At 35.2% G+C, this 26,882-nt stretch overlaps 1 protein-coding gene and 1 long non-coding RNA gene across 9 annotated transcripts in view; one reads left to right on the top strand and one right to left on the bottom strand.

Annotated features, from left to right (window-relative positions):
- EPB41L5 (erythrocyte membrane protein band 4.1 like 5) overlaps window positions 1-26,882 on the bottom strand; it is a 146,524-nt gene that overhangs the window by 64,461 nt on the left and 55,181 nt on the right. For 7 of the 8 annotated variants that reach the window (XM_082689834.1, XM_082689836.1, XM_082689835.1 and 4 more), the window contains exons 11-16: window positions 22,757-22,826; window positions 17,964-18,133; window positions 16,819-16,925; window positions 15,350-15,377; window positions 7,470-7,512; window positions 6,955-7,070 (exon numbers count right to left, since the gene is read on the bottom strand). In XM_082689834.1, the coding sequence (XP_082545960.1) occupies window positions 6,955-7,070; window positions 7,470-7,512; window positions 15,350-15,377; window positions 16,819-16,925; window positions 17,964-18,133; window positions 22,757-22,826 (534 nt within the window). Of the gene's footprint in view, window positions 1-2,309; window positions 3,512-6,954; window positions 7,071-7,469; window positions 7,513-15,349; window positions 15,378-16,818; window positions 16,926-17,963; window positions 18,134-22,756; window positions 22,827-26,882 lie in introns of those variants that run through there. The other variant, XM_082689840.1, reaches the window with a different exon arrangement.
- Window positions 11-3,056, top strand: LOC309843899. Its single transcript, XR_014300403.1, has 2 exons — window positions 11-2,744; window positions 2,883-3,056. It is a non-coding gene; the product is annotated as an uncharacterized lncRNA (long non-coding RNA).

Below are 26,882 nucleotides of genomic sequence, written 5' to 3' on the forward strand. Positions count from 1 at the left end.
TATTTATTTATTTATTTGACAGAGAGAGAGATGACAAGCAGGCAGAGAGGCAGGCAGAGAGAGGGGAGGAAGCAGGCTCCCCGCTGAGCAGAGAGCCCGATGCGGGGCTCGATCCCAGAACCCTGAGATCATGACCTGAGCTTAAGGCAGAGGCTTTAACCCACTGAGCCACCCAGGTGCCCCCCAAGAAAGGTACTTCTGAAGGACATTAGTTCCTTAATCTAGAATGTATGACCACTTACCGTTTAGGCATAAAAAAATGCAGAATATAAATAAGCTGATGACAATTTATTTAATTTAGGATGAACTACATGTAAATTCTTTATAATTCTGGAAACATGTATATCTTCAAAGTATCAGTATCAAGAATATTCACAATATTTGAAATGAAATCCTGGATCATATAGGGATGTTTACTGTAAAATATTGTATATTTATACAATATACAATATATTGTAAAAATAAACAGATTTGATTCTACTACCATTCAGTGTTAGCCCTTTACTTTCCCCACCCCCTGCACTGCCTTCTCTCCCTACCAACCCACCAATCCAGTTTCTATCATCAGAACTTTACAAATGAACTACAACATAACAGGGTTTTCAAAGAAAGAATAATCACGATGTAATTCTTCCATCATGTAAATGTAACAGTACTGATTAACTCAACCTCTAGAACAGAAATGATCACTTTCAATGTAAACTGAAGACGTTACTCTTCTATTACAATCCTTCCCTATTTCCTGAAGTTAAGATTCTGCTAAGATACATATATATTAGGCATTGTTCAGCAGTCTAACCTTCAGATTTCAAGATTAATTTTAGAGTACAAAAAGTCAAACCTCAGGACTTCCTAAAAGACCTAAAAATCTTTATTACTATACTTCTTTGGTTTCTGTTATAGAAACATTTTTTTTTCCTTTTTAAGATTTTATTTATTTATTTGACAGAGACAAAGACACCGAGAATGGGAATTCAAGTAGGGGAGAGGGAGAGGGAGAAACAGGCTTCCCGTGGAGCAGGGAGCCCAATGCGGGGCTTGATCCCAGGATGACCTGAGCCAAAGGCAGATGCTTAATAACTGAGCCACCCCGGCAATGAAAATAGTTCTTAATCATATTCACACCCATGAAATCTTATCCTGAATGACACAAATCAGAGTTTCTGTGCTAAAATGTTATGATTCAAATTCCCTGCGTTAGAGAAAAAAATCACCATCAACAATACCTGACAATTATAATCTGAGCTATGTGAAGTCTAAAATAACTATGAAGGATATACATTAGTGGCCATTTTTAAGTATGCTTTATGATGGTAAGATTTAGGGAAGGAGGTGGGTTATTTAAGGTATGGACCTGTTCATATTTACAGGATGTGCTAAAGAATACTTTGAGCTTATCTCCTTAAAATGACTGTGATAGGGGAGACTGGGTAGCTCAGTGGGTTAAAACCTCTGCCTTGGGCTCAGGACATGATCCTGGGGTCCTGGGACTGAGCCCCACATGAGGCTCTCTGCTCAGCAGGGAGCCTGCTTCCCCCTCTCTCTTTGGCTACTTGTGATCTCTATCTGTCAAATAAGTAAGTTTTTTAAACATATTTTAAAAAAACGATTGTGATGGGTAGCTAGCTCAGTTGGTTACGCACCTGCCTTAGGCTCAGGTCATGATCCCAGGATCCTGAGATTTGAGCCCCCATGTGGCTCTGCTCAGCAGAGAGCCAGCTTCTCCCTCTCCCCCTGCCGGTCACTCCCCGATTGTGCTTGCCCAAGGGCACACGCAAGCATGCTCTTTGTCAAATAAATAAAATCTTAAAAAAAAAAAAAAAAGTTTGTGATAAAAATCACAGATTGAAACCTGCCTAAAAATTTCATTCCTAGATCTTAACTCAATTTTGCTTACTTGTATTTTCTATTGACAACCTGTATTCTATTTGCAACCAACAGTCCAGTAATAAAGCCCTCTGAAACATGTATCTAGCAGAGAGGGATTAGACCAATCTCAGAAGTAAATAGGATGGTATATGGGTTAGGTTGTTTATAATACAGCTTCATTACCTTGAAGTATTATGAATTCTCAAACTATAAAATATCTTCAAATTACCATATAACAGTTTTAACATTTGGAAATTGTTAAAATTTCTAAAAACTGTAAAAAGGCAAAAAAAATGTTTCCCTTGTCAGTTCCCATTACATTACAAATGCACTTTTTCCAGATAATCTGCCTTTATGAATTAAATCAAAGAGCCTGGATGATTACATTTGAAGTTCATAAAGGACCAAAAGAGTAATATATCTAACCCATTTGAAAGTGATATGGTTTGGTCTTTGTAATTTTTATTTTAAAGGTTGTACGAGGCTAGATTATCAGGCTGCTGCAAATCCGGGAAATCTATCAGAGGCATAAGATGGAAAAGAAAAGAGAAAATGAAAAGACAAAAGTAAATACATTTTCCATTTTGTACAACTATTCAGTAGTAATATAACTAAATTTAGTTAACCACTGGTTAACTACTTAATCATGCAAAAGTAACCATTCAGGTTTATCTTTCTACATTATCTCTCTACATGAATCACATTATTAATGTGATTTCTAGACCTTTCCGTAAATTACGGAAAGTTTGTTTGTTAAAAAGTAAAAGTACTTTTAATTAAAAATTACATTAATTATGATTTTAGAATCTTAGGCACTTAACTGAAATTAAGGCAAGGATCACTACAGAAGTATTAAAAATGGTATAGAAAAGTTTGTTTGTTAAAAAGTAAAAGTACTTTTAATTAAAAATTACATTAATTATGATTTTAGAATCTTAGGCACTTAACTGAAATTAAGGCAAGGATCACTACAGAAGTACTAAAAATGGTATAGAAAAGCAGCTATATCAAAGTTCACCAAAGACTGAGACATTATGCCTGGACATGTCTCCTCCATAGTTGTGATTAGTGTGTCTGCTTCTTTTCACCTCAATCTATCTGGATGGTGTGGGGATGAGAAGATAACAGGAAGCTTTTTACACAAACACAAACCTCTCTCCTGAGACATCTTCTGAGTGATGTATCAACACGTTAAAATCATGAGAAACCTTTCCAAAATTACAATGATATATACATACCCTTTCAATACAAAGCATTTCTCATTATCATTGATGGCATATAGCTTTCTTCACATTCTTTTCCCTTTCACAGAAGAACCCAATTATAAACACTACACAACTACTGACACAATATAAAGTAATTTCTCCCAAATTCTCCTAATGTGATCAATCTTCTATGTATAGAAAATGTATACCATCAACTGGCATGACAAAGAGTCCCAGTGTCTAATGGGCTTAACACTCATATCTCAGTCATGGCTGCATGGCCAGGAAAATGAACATCATGATGGACTCCTGCATTCTTCACATTGTGCTCATGGACAAAGTCAGTGTAGTTTCTACGTGCAGGCTGGGGTGGGGACAAGGCCCTTGTGTTCCACTGGTTTCCACCGCGTTGACAGCAGTCACTGGCAGCAGAGAGCCTGGATGGTTGGGAGTGGGAGGGGAGCACAGTTAGTCAAAAGGAATAGGAGAAAATGGATGTGTAAGAGGTAATAAAGGAGAAGGGCAGTGTGACCTGCATGCAACACTGCTGTAAGTAGTTATTGACATTTACTCCATGCAATGACATTCAAAAATAAAGGAGGGGGGTAGAATCCAGAAAGTTATATGTAGTAGAAAAACTCAATATGCAAATATGAATAAGTAACCAGAGTCAGTTTAGTGAATTAAATAAAGAGGAAATTTCACAGAGAACAAAACATTCTATCTGTCCCTGATGCTGGTATCAAATTCAAAGTTAAAAATGAAAAAAAAAAATAGTTAAAAATGTTGTTTGAAGTTCTAATGAAAAGGAAAATATATTTATAATCTACTTAATTCAAATATTTAAAAGGACACTTCTGTATTATGGACAAAAGCATATACAGAAAAGAGTAATTGTGAAAATTATTCCCCAAATTAGGTGATTTCACAAAACTGAAATCTAGGAAACAAAATTCAGAAAGAACATTAAAAAAAAAAAAAAAAAGAAAACAGGTTATTTAATGTCAATGTTTCCAATTAACAATGAAGAATCATTGTTCCTTCTATAATCAAAGTTCACAGGACCTCAAAATGAAATTTAACAGGTACAGATAATGTGATAAGATTGTAAGCCCCTCCAAGAAACAGTTAAGTATATTAAGATACTCTTTAATCACACAGTGCTATAGAACAGGCCTACAAAACTATGAGAGGGAAGCATGCATACAAGCAGTTCCTGGTTAGAAACAGAGTCCTCCAGTAGAAAGACATATTTGTCACAGAACACCAAGATTTTGTAACACAGCAAAAAGGGCAGCACATATTTAAGATAATTATAAACAACAACAAAAAAATCACCCCAATTATGTCTAAAGATAAATTTTTAAATACAGTATTTTTCTAACTCAACTAAAACATGAATCCTCACCTTTTTTTCCTTCAGGAAACTGAAATTAGCTAAAAGGATTTTTCAGAACAAGCCTGAACGCTTTTTTACTTTAAAATCGTATTTTCTTCAATAGACATAGAACTTGTTCACCAAATCTACTCCATAATATTCATGACCCTCGGGGCACCTGGGTGGCTCAGTGGGTTAAGCCTCTGCCTTCGGCTCAGGTCATGATCCCAGGGGCCTGGGATCGAGTCCCACATTGGGCTCTCTGCTCAGCAGGGAGCCTGCTTCTCCTCATCTCTCTCTCTGCCTATTTGTGATCTCTCTCTCTGTCAAATAAATAAATAAAATCTTTAAAAAAAAAAAATAAAAAAAAATATTCATGACCCTCAATATACAGTCTATGAAAATTTAGGAAATTAAGTTAGGTTTATGTTCTCCCTGATATATGCAAGATTTCCCAAATATTATTCACTTTTGTTGTTGTTGTTGTTTATAAATGGTTAAATGGATTTAATATGTAAATTGTTTCTCAAAAGGTGATACTCTGAATATCAGATAATTCTACATTACTGATATACCAAATCATTCACCGAAATAATGGTGTCACTTAGAAGATATCAATGAGAGAATAAAGAACTGAACATGAAGTAGGTTTAGATTAAAATGGTTAGAAATTATCTACCTGGTAATAGTCTGTTATTCTGCCCAATTGTTCAAACCTTGGGAGCATTTCCATATTTTAACATCACTTTCTAAAGGAGGACTGTTTTATATTCATTTAAGAGCATTAATAACAATAAAAGCATGCAGAAACAAAAAGTGAAATACAGAATGCACTTTAAATTCAGACTGGGGAATCCATTAGCTCCAAGACAGATCAGTTCTATATTCAGTTCCATGCCACTGCTGCTGACATACACTGAGGCTCATTAAGTTTTCAGATCGCCATTTTACTCCATTTCAGTAAAGGAGGTCTCAGCACAAATACATAACAGAAGGACACATAGCTCCAAATTTTTCATTTTCCTTAAAATTCAATACTCTCAGATTCAGTATTGTCTCTTTTAAAGGCTGTGTCAAAGGAACTACATAGTGCCTAATAAATTAAATAGATTTAAATATGTGCCCATTAAAATTAGAAAACTCAATAAAGATTTAGTATCATAATATAGTATGCAAAACCCACCCCCCAGATTCTCATTCCGTATTAATATAAAAGGGGTAAGCAAGTATTAAGGGAGTTCTTTTATAGTTGAAATCTGGTTTCCTTGCCAATAGGACTTGGTGGTAACATCAAGGCCATAAAACATAGCTGCTTACTGGAGCTGTGTTTTCAGTAAGAATTGAAGAAACTTTTTAATGGCTTATAAAAATAAAGACTAAAATTTGATATTTAGAAGCCTCACTGTTCATACTTTAGGTGTGTGCCCACATGCACACACACACACAAAGTACTCCTCTATCATAATCCCAGGTAAAAGGAAAAGAAGAAATAGATAAAGAAAAAAAATTCCTTCAATCTTAGAAACTAATCAAGTTATTTGGAACTGAAGTAAAAGTATGCCCAACAATGAAGAGCAAAGCACCTTGCAAGTTAGTTAAGCCAAAATAACAGTGAAAAACAATTACATAGCAAAGACTGAAAATAATCACCAACCACTGTTGACCCACCACCATGAAGGAAGAACTGGTTGCACAGAAAGCTGACCAAAACCTTGAGATCACCACAGAAACTCATTAGATTTCAGGTACTTAACAAACTAAGAGCAAGAGAAAAAGAGAAAATTCCTATGAATTACCGAAGTTCATTTCATAGACACACAACTTGAACAGATGCAACCAAATGACCACTCAACCAAATAATTGCCTAGGAGCCCTCCAAGCCAAATACATTTATTTGGGAAATGATGAATCCTGCTGATTACACTCCAATAAGTCACAAAGTATTCACATTTGTGTACTAACTATGAATGTAAAAAAAATTAAAAAGACCCTGGAAATCTAAACAATTAAAGTATCTTCTCTGTGATCAGATTATCTCTCCATCCCCCAAAATGGAGTATTTTAAAACTTTGGTTTATTTTAGGTTATAATCATGTTTCCCTTTGGCTTATCTTCAGTCTTTAATGAAAAAACACATCCAAAAGCACTAGCATTATGTTGTGTGAAACAGATGAACATATTTTCCTTATTAATCCAAGAAAAGGTTCTACTGAAGCATTTAAAGTCCTTTTCAACAGAGAGCAACCCACCACTTCCAATCATGTTAACCAAAATAAGGAGAGATGTCTGATGTTCTCCAATTAAATAACTGCATTCCCTTCTTCATACATATCCCTTATTTTCCCAATCCCAATATGACTGCTCAGTAGTATGTTTCTGTTCCGCTTACAAATATGAATAATTTGTTTTCAATCATATTTAAAATATTCTAAGATTATGGCTGGGAATTTAGAATACCATTAAGCAAGCAACATTTTATTCCGGTTTAAAGAGTTAACAAACCATTTCCTGTCATGCTGGTCTATTCCAGGATTCCTTGGAAGATTCTCTATCTCTGCCAGCACAGGACCAGAGGGAACAGAAGGAATCACAGGCAGAGTAGATTTCACATCCCAAGCCTGTAGGTTATAAAATTATAAAAATCATCTATTTTGCCTGACAAAAGATTTCATCACCAATAAACAGAACATTAAAATGAAATACTACCTACGAACATAGTGCAAACAAATGCTTGAATGTTATGTACTACCTCATAGATAAATAATAATCCAACTAAATATTAGTTATCTTATTCATTATATAGGATTTACAAGAATGGAAAATGTTCTATAGAGCACCTGTTCTATTTACAACATCTCATAAGAGCAGAAGGTTTCATTATCCACATTACAGATTAAAAAAAAAGAACATGCACAAAACTTTCCCAAAGTTATACCACTTAAAAATTCAATTAATAGTACCACTATCTGTCATAACTGACTAGTGTTCCAGTATTTAGAAGCTTAAGATGATCTCACCTGTTGGGAGCCATTACTTTGGGTCGAAACATTATTGTGAACACTGTAATGGATAAAAATATATATTAAAAAACTATATATAAAATTCAAGGGCTTCACATTGTAAAATTACACATATAGTAATGAAGGTAGCTTTATTTTTAAAGTAATTGTTTTGCTGCAAATAAAGAAAATTACTGTTGGGGATGCCTGGGTGGCTCAGTGGGTTAAAGCCTCTGCCTTCAGCTCAGGTCATGATCTCAGGGTCCTGGGATCGAGCCCCGCATAGAGCTCCCAGCTCAGTGGGGAGCCTGCTTCCTCCTCTCTCTCTGACTGCCTCTCTGCCTACTTGTGATCTCTGTCAAATAAATAAATAAAATCTTTAAAAAAAAAAAAAAAAAAAAAGGAAAGAAAAGAAAATTACTATTGGAACCTAAAACTAAGAATGTAAGATGCCAGAAAACATTTGCTTTTATAGACAAATACTTGTTTTTCTATATTCCGCTCATTTGAGATTTCCACATACCTATATTTTAGTTGTGCTTAAAATATGTAGTTCACTACTAATCTTGTTTATTTATTGGACAGTATCTGTTAAGGATGGCAAAATGCAGAGAAGCACAAATGATACCTTAAATTCAAGGCATTAAGCACAAATATCCAATAAACTTATCTGTGTCACTTCTTTTGTATATTACTACTCTCTCAAGATATTCTAATGTCAGCAATAGCTCAACATTTTAAAACTCAAAAGGCCTTAGTATAAACTTGCTTTCTAACTTTAATTGTATACTTTCCACTCAAAGTGATTTATAAATATGTGTTTAAATTTTTAGTTTAGGCTGTATTCATTTCCCTCCTCCATCGTCTTCCCACAAAAAAAGCACTTAAACTCAGTCAAAAACAAAATAAATTTAAAAAAAAACCTCATAACAGCTAAAAAAGAGAACAAATATTCAATAAAATAACTCAAAGATGACATATGATCACAACAAAATGATGGGAATAAAGAGTTAATGGGCTTCAGACCTTCTAACATAAGCATACATGCATCCTGAGGTATAAAATTCAACTAAGATAACTGAAAATATGTTCAAAGTTTTACACACACACACACACACACACACACACACACACTCCTGAAAAGTGAGAAAACAATTTACTAATTTAATGTGAGCACTAACGTTCCAGGAAAAAGAGATAGGAAATTAAATGTATTCAATCCTTTATTTTTAAATTATTGTCTTTCAGGGATAAGGAAAGAACACTTAAGGCACCCCAAGGAGATTAAAAGGAAACCACTGCCAGTACCTAGCTGCCACAGATCTCTTCATAAGAAAATCATACCCAGGGACGCCTGAGTGGCTCAGTCAGTTAAGCACCTGCCTTCGGCTCAGGTCATGATCCCAGGGTCCTGGGATTGAGTCCTATATCTGGCTCCTTACTCAGCAGGGAGCCTGCTTCTTCCTCTGCCTACCGCTTCCCCTGCCTGTGCTCTCTCTCTGACAAATAATAAATACCTCTTTAAAACAAGTAAGCAAAAAATACTATACACAGCCAAGATGTCATTCGAGTAAAAGGAAATGGGCAGGGGTACCTGGGTGGCTCGGCTGGTTAAGTATCTACCTTCAGCTCACATCATGATCTCAGGGTCCTGGGATCAAACCCCAGGGAGCCTGCTTCTCCCTCTCCCTTGGTCTCCCCCTGCTTGTGCCTAGTCTCTCTCATGCACATAAATAAAATCTTAAGAAAAAATAAAAAAGAAAAGGAAATGGGCAAAAATTCTCAAACAAAACTCTGAATACAGCATCTAGGAGCCTTTCTTAGAGGGGTGGGAACAAAATAAAAACAATCTGATGAAAGATAATCAATTAAGAAAGAACTCAAGAATGAAGAGGCTGGGGTGCCTGGGTGCCTCAGTTGGTTAAGTGTCTGCCTTCAACTCAGGTCATGATCCCAGGGTCCTGATGATCAAGCCCCACCATCAGGCTTCTTGCTCAGTGGGAGTCTGTTTCCCTCTGATGCTCCCCTCTGAATTTTTCAACTACCCAACTCCGCACTCATGCTCTTTCTCTCAAACAAATGAATAAAACCTTTAAAAAAAAAAAAAAAAAGAATGAAGAGGCCTTGCTAAAGGCTAGGTGATGAGACATGAACCCATTTTATATCTTATTTTTTATTACCTATATCTCTATTACAAATTGAGTCATCAGAACTTGGAAGTAGCATGGGTTCAAATCCAAGCAGTGCCACTACCACTAGTTCTACTCTCTAAACCTCAGGTTCTTCATTTGCATGAAACTGTTAGGGGGAGTAAATACGTTAACATTAGCAAAACACAAAGAACAGTGATAAGAAAACTGACCAAAAAAACCAAACAAACGTAAAAAAAATACTGGTTAGTGTATAACTTGTTGTCAAAACAACTGCAAAGAATATACCTGTCAGGCACGATTTCTTTGGGCTAATTTTGCTGCTCCCAGAAAACATTATGCTGGTTTAAGTAACCCATATATATAACCCATATAAGTAACCCAGATATTATGAAATCTCATCCAAGCTGCTGGATGAGGCCCTCGGTTACCTTTGAAGCTTTTCCTTTAACTGAGAATAACTCTGGCAAGCGATAAATAAAATAATAAATAATGAATAATTATAATTATATGAATAATTAGTAATGATTATTCATTAATAATAACATGAAAAAACTGCTTATAATATATGATCTTAATGATTAATGAGATCACAGCCCCATTTCCAAATAATTTGAAATGTAGGAAGCATTTTCTCATAATTACACACATCCTTCACTTCCGCTAACACATAAGTAGGAATAGTACTCATTACTGATCTAATTCAAGCTTCCCCTTTCAAAGGACTATCTGTAATAACTGACCCCCTTTGCTCTTATACTCTCTGTATTCATCATTTCCTCCTTCATTCCTTTTTCTCCTCTCTTTTCTATCTTCAAGATTCTGTCAGCTAAGCCTGTAAAAAAAGTACTGATCACTGAAATGTGATCTATTCTTTATAATGTCACCTCTTCTTAGGATATTTTTTATTAGTAAAGACCCATTGGGAATAGTTAGGAAATAAAATAATATAAGGAAAACCACTGACATCAGCCAATTTCAAAACCTGTTACTCAAATAGGCATAGTACAAGGTCAAGAAACTTTTAGGTCAAATAGCTGTCTGTGCTTTTTCAAACAGTACTGTTTTTCATGATTCATTGGAGCAAAACTGTTCATGCAAACAGAACTAAAAGTTTAGGCAAGAATGAAAGGGCATTCATGCCAGTCCAAACTCAGGTTCTCTCAAGCAGTGTTATAAAGAGTATTAAATAACCTTCAGGAGAGCTGGGTCCCCCTCTACATTTCATATCTAAAAGTTTATTGTAATAAATAATAACTAAGTATCATTGCTTACATATCCCATTTCTGTTGTGTTTTCCAGAGCCAAAGCATTTTTCAAGTGAAGATAATAAAACTTCATTATTAAAATTAAATTAATCTTAATTCTAAGAAAGAGACGATATAGTCTCTTAAGTTTTTGGTCAGAAATGTGTATCTCAAAAAAAAGTTTTTAAATTTTTTTAAAGATTCTTTTTTAAAGATTATTTGAGACAGAGAGACACAGAGAGAGAGAGAGAGGATACATGTGTGCAGGAGTGGTGGGGAGGGGTAGAGGGAGAAGCAAACTCCCCATTGAGCAAGGAGCCCTAAAATGGGGGTGAAGACCCGGAGATCATGACCTGAGCCAAAGACAAGACACTTAACTGACTGAGCCACCCAGGCACCCCTCAAAAAATTTTTCAAGGACAAATCCTTGCAAATAAAAACCTGAATTTTTCAACTACATATTATTGCTTGAATAATAGGTTTACATTTCTGGTATAGATATACATATATGTATAGAAGATAACACCAGGTTATCTTCCTTATTTTAAGCTCTAATAGTCTGTCCCAGTCTCCTTTTCAGGTAAGCAAGACATACTCCATTAAACAAAAAACAAACAAAATAGTTTAAAAAGTACAAAATACCTCTAACATTTTCTCATCATTCTTCTTAAAAGCATAGCCTATAAGTAACTACAATGAAAGTAAAAGTGTACAATTCAGGAGACAGAAAACTTTACCTAATTAAAAATTCACAATAGAGAGAATAGCTCATTTCCTCCGTACTCTATTAATTGATTTATTTTTAACAGCCTACTGACAGCTAAAGAAACTTCAGGAGAAGTGCTTTTGTGATGAATCACTAATCACAGCCCAACTTTACTGGCTTTCCAAGTTGGGGAAAAAATGCATCTCAAGGAGACGCTAACCATACTCAGTACCTCCAATCAAACGATTTCTCTTTTTGAAGAAGCACTAATTATACATCCACTATATAAGAGTAGACCAATTCAAGAGTTAACTAGATTTGCAAGTATGTCCTGAATCTGATACTTTGATGGACATTCCAGGAAACTGACACATACCAATAGTTAAGCATTATATGAAACTATACATTGTAATATGTACTATTAAAATTAATTGATGGGGCACCTGGGTGGCTCAGTGGGTTAAGCCTCTGCCTTCGTCTCAGGTCATGATCTCAGGGTCCTGGGATCGAGCCCCGCATCGGGCTCTTTGCTCAGTGGAGAGCTTGTTTCCCTTCCTCTCTCTCTCTGCCTGCCTCTCTGTCTACTTGTGATCTATGTCTGTCAAATGAAAATAAAATCTTAAAAAAAAAATAAAATAAAATACAATTAATTGAGTCACCAGAAGTAGAACTTCTGGAATGGTGGTTTGAGGACTCTCTACCCAGTGAAACAAACATTTATCTAGTGAAAATTATTTTTAATTTTTTTTTAAAGATTTTATTTATTTATTTGAGAGAGAGACAGTGAGAGAGAGCACGAGAGGTAAGAAGGTCAGAGGGAGAAGCAGACGTCCCATGGAGAAAGGAGCCCGATGCGGGACTCCTGGGATCATGACCCAAGCTGAAGGCAGTCGCTTAACCAACTGAGCCACCCAGGCGCCCTGAAAATTATTTTTAAAAACAATCACGAAAAAGCACACATTAGTGAATAAACATTTATTCAAGAAAATCTACTAAATCTCATAGCTGAGTCTGGCATTTGAGCCACAATGCTCTCATTCCCCATTCCCCCAAGTTCAATGTGGTGAAAGCTTTACGCCACATGAGTGTGGCCAAAAAGATCAACTCTCTCTAGGCAATCCACTTAAATCAGCTATTTTAAATATATGCAGGAAATTAAAAAAAAAAATCTAAAGAATAAGTATAGGAACACAGTCTCCACTAAAGGAAAATATCATTACACAGAAAATTTATAAATAAGACTCAAACAGAATCAATGACTTGAAGATAGGTCACCTGAGATTATCTAGTCTTAAGTAACACAGAAAGAAAAAGAGTGAAGAAAAATGAACAGAGACTCAGATACCTGTGAGACACCATCACATGTAACAACAGGCATGTTAATGGGAGTCCAAGAAGGAGAGATAAGAAAGGAAAAGAAAGATCATTTCAAGAAATAATGGCTAAGAACTTCCCAAATTTGGTAAAAGTAATAAACCATGGAGAAGCAACCAGAATAAAAATGGACTGCCAATCAAACAAAATAGACTTCAAAACAAAAAAAAAATTACTAAAGAAAAAGAGTGACATTTCATCATAATAAAAGAATCAAACAATTATAAATATATTTGCATTTAACAAAAAGCCCCAAAACACATGAAACAAAAACTGAAAGAATAAAGAGAGAAACAGACAACTAAATGACAATAATTGGAGACTTTAAAACCTTGCTCTTAATAATGGATTACTCAGCAAAAGGTCAATAATGAAATAAAAGTCCTGAGCAGTAGAAAACCAACCATATCTAACAGACATTTATAGAACATACACTCAACAGAATATGCATTCTTCTCAAGTGCATACAATTTTCTGAGATACATACTTATGTTAAGCCATAAAAAAAGTTTCAATTAAAATGTATAAGGATCAACATCATACAAAGTATGTTTTCTAACCATGTGGAATAAAAGTACGAAAAATAAGAAGAAAATTTAAGATAGTCACAAGTATGTGGAAATCAAGGAACACATTCCCAAGTAACCAAAGAGTGAAGGAAGAAATCAAAAGAGAAACTGGAAAATAATCTGGGATAAATAAAAATAAAAATACAACATACCAAATTTATGGAATATTATTAAAGTAGTCTGTGGAGGAAAATCTATAGCAACAAATGTTTTGTATGAAAAAAGAATCAGGGGCATCGAGGTGGCTCAGGTGGTTAAGCATCTGCCTTTGGCTCAGATCATGATCTCAGGATCCTGAGATGGAACCCCAGCCACATCGGGCTCCCTGCTCAGTAGTGGAGTCTGCTTCTCCCTCTCCCTCTGCCTCCTCCCCACTGCTCAGGCTCTGTCTGCTTGTCTCTCTCTAATGAATAAATACATAAATAAAATCTTTAAAAGAAAAAAAAAAAAAAGGAATAAGGACACCTAGATGGTCAGTCAGGTAAATGTCCAACTCTTGATTTCGGCTTAAGTCATGCCATCAGTGTCGTGAGAGCAAGCCCTGCATCGGGCTGCACGCTCAGTGCAGAATCTACTTGTCCCTGACCCTGCCCAGCCCCCAACAACAACATGCTCTCTTTCTCTCAAATAAATAATTTAGAAAAAAATAAAAATAAAAATCTCAAGTAAATAACCTACTTTTTCATGTTAAGACACCAGAAAAAAAAAAGCAAACTAAACCTAAAGTAAGTATAAGAAATGAAATAATGTATCAGAGGCTGGCTCAGTGGATATAGCATACAACTCTTGATCTTGGGGTCATGGGTTCAAGCCCCACACTGGGCATGGACCCTACTTAAAATATTAAAATTCTTTAAAATTTTGAAAAAAAGAAATAATATATCAGAGTGGAAATTAATAAACTTGAAAAATAGATAAGAATCAAAAGCTGGTTCTTTAAAAAGGCCCAGAAAATAGGCAAACCTTTACCTCAACTGACCAAGGGGGGGAAACCCCTCAAATCACTAAAATTAGAAATGAACGAGGGGACATCACTACCTACCTTACAGAAATAAAAAGGAAAAGGAAATAAACATGAACAATGACATGCCACGAATCAGATAACTTACATGAAATGGACAAATTTCAGAAAGACAGAAATTCCCAAACTGAGTCAAAATGAAAAATAAATCTGAATAGATCTGTAACAAGAGACTGAAGTAGGAATTTTCAAAACTTCATACAAAGAGAAAGTCCAGGCAAGATGGCCTTTATAATAGTGAATTCTATCATATATTTTAAGAAAAATGCCAATTCTTTTATAAATTCTTTCCCCCAAAACAAAAAGGAAACACTTTCAACTCATTCTGTGAAGCCAGAATTATCCTGATACCAAATCAGGTGAAGAATTACAGGAAAAGTACAGACCAGTATCTTTTATAAATATACACTATACAAATCCACAACAAAAAGGTAGTGAACCAAATCCGGCAACATATGATATAAAGAATTATAGACCATGACCAAGTGGGGATTATCCCAGGAATAAAATTAATTGCTTATCTGCAAATAAGCCTTTGTTCTTTGAGTTTCTATGTACAAAAACCCTAATTAATCTTCAGTGACTGGCCAGTAACAAAAGTATGTCATTCTCATTATAAATAGCACCCCCACCCGTGCCTTTATTTCTTTAAACTGCTTTATTTTTCTTAGTGTCAATTTTATCTGGAATTATGTATATTTTTTCCCCTGCTATATTCCCAATGCTCAAGGAAACTTAACACATTGACAAGTCTTCAAGAAATATTTGTTTAATTAATGACAGCAACTACATAAATGCTAAATTCTAAATTCTGTTCCTAACTGAACTCACCTGAGTTCTTCAGGTTTTGCAGTACTTCCTGACAGAGGGGGGAAAAAAAAAAGAAAGTGTCCCATTAGTTTCTGCTTACATGACAAACTGCTTCACTCTTCATAAAAGTGTATCTAGGCAGTTTTTAAGCCATATTTCTCACTTACAGATTTAAGAATCATCACTTCACAAAATGTTCTAGGATTCACACCATTAAAAGTCAATAATGACAATTACTTCCATTTTAAAAATAAGGCAATAAAATACCATTTTAAAACAGAACCACCTGCAAGCCTCCTAGAGTGAGGTAAGTGACAATAAAACACCGTCAGTGGTGGGGCACCTGGGTGGCTCAGTGGGTTAAGCCTCTGCCTTCAGCTCAGGTGTGCTGGGATCTAGCCCCACATCGGGTTCTCTGCTCAGCAGGGAGCCTGCCTCCCCACTCTCTCTGCCTGCCTCTCTGCCTACTTGTGATCTCTGTCTGTCAAATAAATAAATAAAATCTTTAAAAAAAAAAAAAAAACACTGTCAGTTGAAAATAAGGGTTAACTTACAATTTCAAATCATCACAAACTAAAATGGTTTCATTAAAAGATATGTATTATTTAATTTGTACGCCAAACAAAAATTATGAATATAAATGAGTTTTATTATGCCAAACATCAGGTTATGGCAGATGTTTCTGGACAACTGGGATGACCCTAATCAGACATACTTAAAATTCCATCTGTAGTTTAATACAAACTCAGACAAAACCGAACACAAGTTTTAGTTTCTCAAGTAAATCATGTTTTTTATTACATAATTAAAGCAACTTAAATATAAACTGATGTTTAAATTTAAACTCTATTTTTAAAGAATCCTAATATTATAATGCTATATGAAATAATTTTTACTTAATATTTATTCAACATATATAAGTGGGTTTTTTTTTTTAAGTTCCTAAGGGTATTTGAGAGACTACTATTAATGAAATCTGGAAGTCAAAAAGAGAATGGAAAGTGTTACTCCACAAAACAAATGTTAATATGAACAAAACTGAATGCAAACTCAAAATAGTATCTGAACTGGGATTCACATAAAGTTTAATCTCAGCAACAATACAGGCAATTTTTTCTTCCATTTTCTTTTGTTCTTCTTTAAAAAAAATATATATATATATTTACTTACTTACTTGAGAGAGAGAGAGTGTGGGATCATGAGCAGGGGGTAGGGGTTGACGGAGTAGCAGGGAGCCTGATGTAGGACTCAATCCCAGGACCCTGAGATCATAATCTGAGCCAAAGGCATATACTTAAATGACTGAGCCACCCTGGCGCCCCCCTTCTATTTTCTTACACTGGTTCTGTCATAACCAAAGTTAATAAATAAGAGTACTTCAGTTGATTGGAATTAACAAAATTCAGATAACTTCCTTTCAAGTAAACATTACCAGCACATGATGGGACTGTTAAGGAAGAACAGTCTTTTGAAACAAGGTTGCATCTCACCCTTCATTTGTAGAGTTCTTCTAGAATATCGTTTGCTGGGTCTTCTTTCAAAGGATGTTGATCTTCTTGGTTTATTGGTTTTTGTGGTCTGATATTCAGTTTTCCCACTAAAATAAATGAGGCATATTAAGAGGAATAAGACAATGTAAGGCCTACAGTAATCAGATACCCATGAGAGAAAGTCTACATTAAGTTTTTCTTAAAAGAACCATCCTGAGCTTCATCCTGAAGGAACTACTAATAATAGCCTTGATGTCTCTCTTTACCACATCATTTTTCTACCTTTAGGCTTGTGTGAAATATGCAACATGCAAATTATACTGTCTTTCCATAAGCATGCATGTGTCTAGGAATGTACGGAGTAACTCTGGAATATCTGTGTTTTTATGCAACTCCTTTCCTCTCCCCATTCACTCACCTCATGCACAGTTTGCAATTAACTCAAGATTTTGTTATTTTTTTCTAATTGTGATACACTTTTCAGAGTAATTTTCCAGAAATATTTAAAACTATTTTCCCACTCTCTTTGATTTTCACTTAAATTCTGTTAAGAAAATACCTCCTCACTTGTAATAAAGGTAGAACAGAAACTCTTACTTCATGAACCTCACACAATCACTTGCCACAATATTATTATCCATTTGTTTTTTAAATCACAGTGACTCTCAGGGCATGCTTAAAACTCAATCAGCAATCTCTCAGGTAAACCAAAACATTTTTAACTTATGGTCCACACCTAAGGAATCTATAAAAATAACATAGCTTCAGGTTTATAAAAAACCAGAAATGTTACCCAGATTAACTTTCCTCTCAGTGCACAATAAATACCTTTTTCTATATGGTATTCAGCTATTGTATGGGGACTCCTTAAAACTCTTATTATATGAATTGAAATTGGGGGTTAATTAATATATAAAGTATTTGTCAAGACAGATATAAAATCCATGATACCAATACAATGCTTTCCTGTCTATTTCGGAAATGGCAACCAATAACAATACCATTTTGTCTGTCATTTGGCCTGTAGAAAACATGGCGAACTTACTCTATACCTTGGTTTCTACATCTGTAAAATGAGAGATTAGCCTACACTTTTTGGCTTTATGAAAGAACGCAAGATATAGCAAGCAGCTATTGGCATTCACCTATATCTAAATCGTGATCCTAGTCGAATAAATCCTGATCGATGAGAACTCTTTTGGACCGGGCCTCGGAGACGAAAGAACGCATGATGTTCCACAGCACATTTCCATAAATGCTTGCATGCTTTTGGATGATCCAATCTAAAGACAAACGTATGCTCCTGCTCTTTGCCCTGAAAAAGAAAAGGATTAAAGAGAGCTAATTACTAGCTCCAACAGCTCTGCCCCTTGTTACTCAGGTACAAATACTGAGAGCAATACCAAGAATCAAATAATAAAGCATCTAGTTTCCTCCCTGAAACTCACTCTATAGCTACCTACACTAAAAGGCAGAGTTGAAATCAAGCAGTCCATTTTCACAGCCAATATAAAATTATTCTTAAAAAAGTCCTTTCTACTTATGTGATCTCATTTCTCAGAGAAACAAAAACTGAGGCTTTATTTGCCACACTTTGGAATAATATATAACTATAATATAAAGGATCATACAAGATCTAGCAATATTATCAATAAACTTAAAAATGTGCATGTTATTCATCACAGTAACCATACTCGCATGAATCTAATAATAATTAACATTCACAGGTACTTTTCTAAGGCTTTCATATGGATTAATTCAATGAGCAGATACTATAATTAGCGCTGTTTTACAGATTAGGAAACTGAAGTTCAAGAAATAAAGCCCAAGGTCACAAAGAAGACACCAGAATTTGAAACTATTTGTGCTCCAGAGCCTGTCTGTAACAACTAAGCTTTACCACCTCTCTAAGAATAAAGATTTTAACACTAAAATTTATATTCAAAAGATTTTCTTCGCAATCTCATTTATAATAGTAAAAATTGGCATAAAACCTGAAATGTCCAAAATGAGAGAAATTATCAAGTAAATAATAACATCTTTTAAAACTATACAAAAAGATAAATGAATAAATGATGACTGTAGTACTATTTATTCATACTATAGAATACTATATATAGGTTAAAAGGAATGGACTGATCTACATGGCTAATCCTGTTTAGGTAAAATAAGGAAACTGCAAAAAAGAAAAAATATATATATATATATGATTTACGCAAATTTTAAAACAATTCCACCACGTGTTATGATGTCTTTATATTTGGAAAAAGAAGGTATGAGAATGATACCCTCCAAGAATGATGGCCAGCTACAGAGAAGGGGACAAACCAGAGGGTTAGACCTCAGCTATATTGAATACTCTATTACTAATTTACCTTTCTAAGAGAGAATTCTAAAGCAGCAATGACAAAAATGTTAATCTAGATGAGTGACATGAATATTACATTTAGGATTTTTTGCACTTTCCAGTATACTTTCAGTATTTTATAAATTAAACTATTTTGTTACTTTAAAACATTACATAAACTGTGTAGTTTTTTCATGACTCCAATATAGGCAAAGATTCTTAAATTTTAACACTCAGAAAGTACTGACCAGAAAGGAAGAAAATTTATGAAGTCTATTACTTTAAAATTAAAAATGCTCTGTCCAAAAATACTATTTTTTTTTAAAGATTTTATTTATTTGACAGAGAGAGAAAGAGATCACAAGTAGGCAGAAAGGCAGGCAGGGGTGGGAGGGGAGGGAAGCAGGCTCCTGGCTAAGCATAGAGCCCAATGTGGGGCTCGATCCGAGGACCCTGAGCCGAAGGCAGAGGCTTAACCCACTGAGTCACCCAGGTGCCCCCAAAACATACTATTAAGGGAGTCAAAGGAAGCCAAGGAGAAGATACTTACAACACATATTATCTGCAAAGAACTAATGTTCAGAATACATAAAGAACTTCAATGAGGAAAAAAGCACATGACCCAACAAAAAAATGAGCAAAAGACTTGAACAGGCACTTCATAAAAGAGAATACCCAAATTTTCAATAAATATATAAATAAGTGCTAAACAGTCATCAGGGGAATGCACATGAAAACCATCCACATGAATTGCTAAAATGAAAAAAGAGAATACCAAACATTGCCCCCCAAAAAAGAACAAACGGAACTCTCTCATACTGCAGGTGAAAATGTGTATGTAGAATATGAATATTTATAATAATAATATGTATATGTATAAACACTTTTGAAAACAGTTTGATAGTATCCATGAAAGCCAAACACGTGCTTATCCTAGCCTTCAGGGCAATACTTCTAAGGGCCGTAAACTAACAACTCAAATGTCCATCAACATCAGGATGGATAAAAAAGCGTGGTCTATAAGTAAAATGGAATACTATATAACAGTAAAAGAATGAGCCAATTACAGCAACCTTGCCACAAGAGGGGTGCAGCTCACAAATGTAATGTTTAAATACAGAAGTCAGACAAAAAGAAACAGTCAGTCCAGTTTCACTTAGATAAAGTTCAAAACATAAATAAAAACCAATGTATGGTGTTAAAGTCAGGAGAATGGTTGTTACCATTGGAGGCCTGTACCTGGTGGGAGGCAAAAAGAAAGCATATCCCTACAGCAGTGTTCTATTTATTTCTCCATCCGGGTGCTGGTCAACACAATAGGTTGTTTGTGAAAATCCAACAAGCTGCACACTTCTTTTTGCACTTATCTGAATATATGTTACACTTCAATAAAACTTACAAACAGAAAATACACACAGAAAAAAAAATGGGAAAGCATGTAACCTCAAAGTAGGAAAAATCCTTGAAAGATTTCCATGAAAGATTAGTAAATTTGCCTACTTAAAATTTTTTTAAGTATGTGGCAAAAATCATAAGTAATGTTAAAATTCAACCATTATATAAAATATTTACAGTTTCTATGACAAAGGGCAAAACCACTAAGAAAAAGGCCAAATGACAAAATGGGCAAGGATATGTAAGAATAGAGTTTGGAGAAAAGGAAATACAAAGAACTCAAATAAATGAAAATATGTTCAACATCAATCATAATAACAGAAATAAAAATCAAACCTATAATGAAATCCCGTTTTCCACCTTTCAGATAAAACTGTGACAACTCTCTCTGAGGAAAGAGTTTGATCCTTGAGAGGCTCTCTGTATCCAGGACAAATGCACATTTGAACCAGCAAATTCACCTCCAGGAAATTATCCTTACAGATACATGCCAATGTATAAATTCTTGCATATATAGTGAATGTTAATGAGAATTTATTAAATTAGGGTACATCTATATAGAATATCATGCAGTTTAGTTTTTTTTTTTAAACAAGAACAAAGAAGCATTCTATATAGTCATATGGAAAAGATTCCAAAAATTATAATGTACAGTTTAAAAAGGATTAGTACAGAACAGTCTAAAAGCATGGTAACTTTGTGTAAAAAAGAATTGATAGACACATTTGTGTGTGCATGCACATGTGTATAAAATACCTTCAAAAAGATATCCAAGAAGCTAATACTATTTAAGATCAAATCTAAAATGACACTGATGGGGCACCTGGGTGGCTCAGTGGGTTAAGGCTTCTGCCTTCGGCTTGGGTCGTGGGATCAAGCCCCACGTCGGGCTCTCTGCTCAGCAGAGAGCCTGCTTCCCTTCCTCTCTCACTGCCTGCCTCTCTGTCTACTTGTGATCTCTGTCAAATATAATAAAATCTTTAAAAATAAAAATTAAAATTAAAAATTAAAAAAATAGGGACGCCTGGGTGGCTCAGTTGGTGGACGACTGCTTTCAGCTCGGGTCATGATCCTGGCTGGAGTCCCGGGATCGAGTCCCGCATCGGGCTCCCAGCTTCGTGGGGAGTCTGCTTCTCCCTCTGACCTTCTCCTCGCTCATGCTCTCTCTCACCTCCTCTCTCTCAAATAAATAAATAAAATCTTAAAAAAAAAAAATTTAAAAAATATATATATAAAAAACAAAATGACACTGATTGTAAGATGCACAATTATCTTATGGCCAAATAAGAATGAATGTCACCAATTAAATTATCACCATATTTCTTTATCACATAGAATTATATTTTATTCTTCTCGAAGAACTTCCTTTAGGTTTAGAGACAAATATCACTGAATTATGCATGTGCTTATATATAAAGGAAACTATTTGTAAAATAAATTTTTAGATGGGAAATATGCCTCTTCTGAGTCATTATCCCTTCACCTTTTGATAATATAATGATCATCCTCTGTATCATCAATAGACTTCCTTTTAAAATGCTCTATTGCTTCTATGATTTTCTTCTAAGCTGTGTGATAGGGCAATCCTTTGCATGTATCTCGGTAATAAAACTTGAAATTTGCAAAATTACTATTTTATTTAATTTTCAGAATCTTCTTTTAGGTTCCCTTCTAAGTAGTCCTTCTCACTCATCATTGTGCATACAAGTCTTTTTGACATTTGCCCAACTTGCCCTTAATCTATATATATGTTTTTCAATTTATCTCTTTGCATGCAATAAAGTTACTTTTATTTATTCACGATTCTGTGAGTTTTGACAAATGCAGAGAGACTACAAACTACCACCAAAATCAGGTTACAGAATAGTTCTCTCATGCCCCCAAATTCTTATGCTGTTCCTTTGTAGGCAAACCTCCCCATTCTCCCTAATCCCAAACAATCAGTGATCTGTTCTATTACTACAGGTCTGCCCTTCCCAGATCATCACATAAATGAAACCATACAAGTCATAATGTTCCAAGTCTGGCTTCTTTCATGCATAATGCATTCAAGATACATCCATGTTCTGTGTATCAATTAGGAGCTAGAGCTAACAAAAAAAGTAATTCTTAATTTAGAAGTCTTTATTAAAAAATATTAGACTTGAGTTACCATGCAACACTGTCATTGTTAAAAAAGTAATGCAAAGTTCCTACCTGATCATCATCTTCTACAACCACAAGGGTTAATTTATTCTTCTTAAAATCCAATCTGGTTATCTTGGGCCTATAATAATATCAGAAGAAAAGCCAGATTTCAAATAAATGTTCTCTAAATAAAAAGAAAATGTTTTGTTGTTACTTCTAGCACATTAATCATCTTAACGGCTGAAATGAAAACTAATAAGGGGTAAACATAACCTGTACTGCCCACCAACAAAGCCTCCAATCTAAAAAATATTTAGGATAACAGAAAAAAACATTTCAAAAGCAGTATCGCTAATAAAACCAAGGCAGCACATGTATCAGACACATTAAAAATGTTAAAAAAAAAAGAAATCCATACATATATTTTATAGACTGCCAGCTACAGTACAAGAGAGTTTCCAGGCCTACTGTAAAGCACTAACCAACATAAGAACTAGATACAGGAAAGACTATAAAGTTTTGTTAAAAGACATAAAAGAGAGGAGGAGTCAAGATGGCGGAGAAGTAGCAGGCCGAGACTACTTCAGCTAGCCAGAGATCAGCTAGATAGCTTATCTAAAGATTGCAAACACCTGCAAATCCATCAGCAGATCAAAGAGAAGAAGAACAGCAATTCTGGAAACAGAAATACAACCACTTTCTGAAAGGTGTTTTCTTTTTTTAAAAAATTCTTTTTTTTTTCTCTTTTTTCTTTTTTTTTTTATTGTTTCCTTTTTGAACCACTTTTATCCCCTTTCTCCCCCCTCACGATTTTGGATCTCTTCTAATTTGGTTAAAGCATATTTTCCTGGGATTGTTGCCACCCTTTTAGTATTTTACTTGCCCCTTCATATACTTTTATCTGGACAAAATGACAAGACGGAAAAATTCAACACAAAAAAAAGAACAAGAGGCAGTACCGAAGGCTAGGGACCTAATCAATACAGACATTGGTAATATGTCAGACCTAGAGTTCAGAATGACAATTCTCAAGGTTCTAGCCGGGCTCGAAAAAGGCATGGAAGATATTAGAGAAACCCTCTCGAGAGATATAAAAGCCCTTTCTGGAGAAATAAAAGAACTAAAATCTAACCAAGTTGAAATCAAAAAAGCTATTAATGAGGTGCAATCAAAAATGGAGGCTCTCACTGCTAGGATAAATGAGGCAGAAGAAAGAATTAGTGATATAGAAGACCAAATGACAGAGAATAAAGAAGCTGAGCAAAAGAGGGACAAACAGCTACTCGACCACGAGGGGAGAATTCGAGAGATAAGTGACACCATAAGACGAAACAACATTAGAATAATTGGGATTCCAGAAGAAGAAGAAAGAGAGAGGGGAGCAGAAGGTATACTAGAGAGAATTATTGGGGAGAATTTCCCCAATATGGCAAAGGGAACAAGCATCAAAATTCAGGAGGTTCAGAGAACGCCCCTCAAAATCAATAAGAATAGGCCCACACCCCGTCACCTAATAGTAAAATTTACAAGTCTCAGTGACAAAGAGAAAATCCTGAAAGCAGCCCGGGAAAAGAAGTCTGTAACATACAATGGTAAAAATATTAGATTGGCAGCTGACTTATCCACAGAGACCTGGCAGGCCAGAAAGAGCTGGCATGATATTTTCAGAGCATTAAATGAGAAAAACATGCAGCCCAGAATACTATATCCAGCTCGGCTATCATTGAAAATAGAAGGAGAGATTAAAAGCTTCCAGGACAAACAACAACTGAAAGAATTTGCAAATACCAAACCAGCTCTACAGGAAATCTTGAAAGGGGTCCTCTAAACAAAGAGAGATCCTACAAGTGGTAGATCAGAAAGGAACAGAGACCATATACAGTAACAGCCACCTTACAGGCAATACAACGGCCCTAAATTCATATCTCTCAATAGTTACCCTGAATGTTAATGGGCTAAATGCCCCTGTCAAAAGACACAGGGTATCAGAATGGATAAAAAAACAAAACCCATCCATATGTTGCCTCCAAGAAACACATTTTAAGCCCGAAGACACCTCCAGATTTAAAGTGAGGGGGTGGAAAAGAATTTACCATGCTAATGGACATCAGAAGAAAGCAGGAGTGGCAATCTTTATATCAGATCAATTAGATTTTAAGCCAAAAACTATAATAAGAGATGAGGAAGGACACTATATCATACTCAAAGGGTCTGTCCAACAAGAAGATTTAACAATTTTAAATATCTATGCCCCCAACGTGGGAGCAGCCAACTATATAAACCAATTAATAACAAAATCAAAGAAACACATCAACAATAATACAATAATAGTAGGGGACTTTAACACTCCCCTCACTGAAATGGACAGATCATCCAAGCAAAAGATCAGCAAGGAAATAAAGGCCTTAAACGACACACTGGACCAGATGGACATCACAGATATATTCAGAACATTTCATCCCAAAGCAACAGAATACACATTCTTCTCTAGTGCACATGGAACATTCTCCAGAATAGATCACATCCTCGGTCCTAAATCAGGACTCAACCGGTATCAAAAGATTGGGATCATTCCCTGCATATTTTCAGACCACAATGCTCTAAAGCTAGAACTTAACCACAAAAGGAAGTTTGAAAAGAACCAAAATACATGGAGACTAAACAGCATCCTTCTAAAGAATGAATGGGTCAACCGGGAAATTAAAGAAGAATTGAAAAAAATCATGGAAACAAATGATAATGAAAATACAACGGTTCAAAATCTGTGGGACACAACAAAGGCAGTCCTGAGAGGAAAATATATAGCGGTACAAGCCTTTCTCAAGAAACAAGAAAGGTCTCAGGTACACAATCTAACCCTACACCTAAAGGAGCTGGAAAAAGAACAAGAAAGAAACCCTAAGCCTAGCAGGAGAAGAGAAATCATAAAGATCAGAGCAGAAATCAATGAAATAGAAACCAAAAAAACAATAGAACAAATCAACGAAAGTAAGAGCTGGTTCTTTGAAAGAATTAATAAAATTGATAAATCCCTGGCCCGACTTATCAAAAAGAAAAGAGAAAGGACCCAAATAAATAAAATCATGAATGAAAGAGGAGAGATCACAACTAACACCAAAGAAATACAAAGAATTATCAGAGCATACTATGAGCAACTCTACGGCAATAAATTTGACAATCTGGAAGAAATGGATGCATTCCTAGAAACATATAAACTACCACAACTGAACCAGGAAGAAATAGAAAGCCTGAACAGACCCATAACCAGTAAGGAGATTGAAACAGTCATTAAAAATCTCCAAACAAACAAAAGCCCAGGGCCAGACGGCTTCCCGGGGGAATTCTACCAAACATTTAAAGAAGAACTAATTTCTATTCTCCTGAAACTGTTCCAAAAAATAGAAATGGAAGGAAAACTTCCAAACTCATTTTATGAGGCCAGCATCACCTTGATCCCAAAACCAGGCAAGGATCCCACCAAAAAAGAGAGCTATAGACCAATATCCTTGATGAACACAGATGCGAAAATACTCAACAAAATACTAGCCAATAGGATTCAACAGTACATTAAAAAGATTATTCACCACGACCAAGTGGGATTTATTCCAGGGCTGCAAGGTTGGTTCAACATCCGCAAATCAGTCAATGTGATACAACACATCAATAAAAGTAAGAACAAGAACCATATGATACTCTCAATAGATGCTGAAAAAGCATTTGACAAAGTACAGCATCCCTTCCTGATCAAAACTCTTCAAAGTGTAGGGATAGAGGGCACATACCTCAATATCATCAAAGCCATCTATGAAAAACCCACTGCAAATATCATTCTCAATGGAGAAAAACTGAAAGCTTTTCCGCTAAGGTCAGGAACACGGCAGGGATGTCCATTATCACCACTGCTATTCAACATAGTACTAGAGGTCCTAGCCTCAGCAATCAGACAACAAAAGGAAATTAAAGGCATCCAAATCGGCAAAGAAGAAGTCAAATTATCACTCTTCGCAGATGATATGATACTATATGTGGAAAACCCAAAAGAATCCACTCCAAAACTGCTAGAACTTATACAGGAATTCAGTAAAGTGTCAGGATATAAAATCAATGCACAGAAATCAGTTGCATTTCTCTACACCAACAACAAGACAGAAGAAAGGGAAATTAAGGAGTCAATCCCATTTACAATTGCACCCAA

This window comes from Mustela nivalis (assembly GCF_964662115.1).
Source record: "Mustela nivalis genome assembly, chromosome: 11".
NCBI lineage: Eukaryota > Metazoa > Chordata > Mammalia > Carnivora > Mustelidae > Mustela > Mustela nivalis.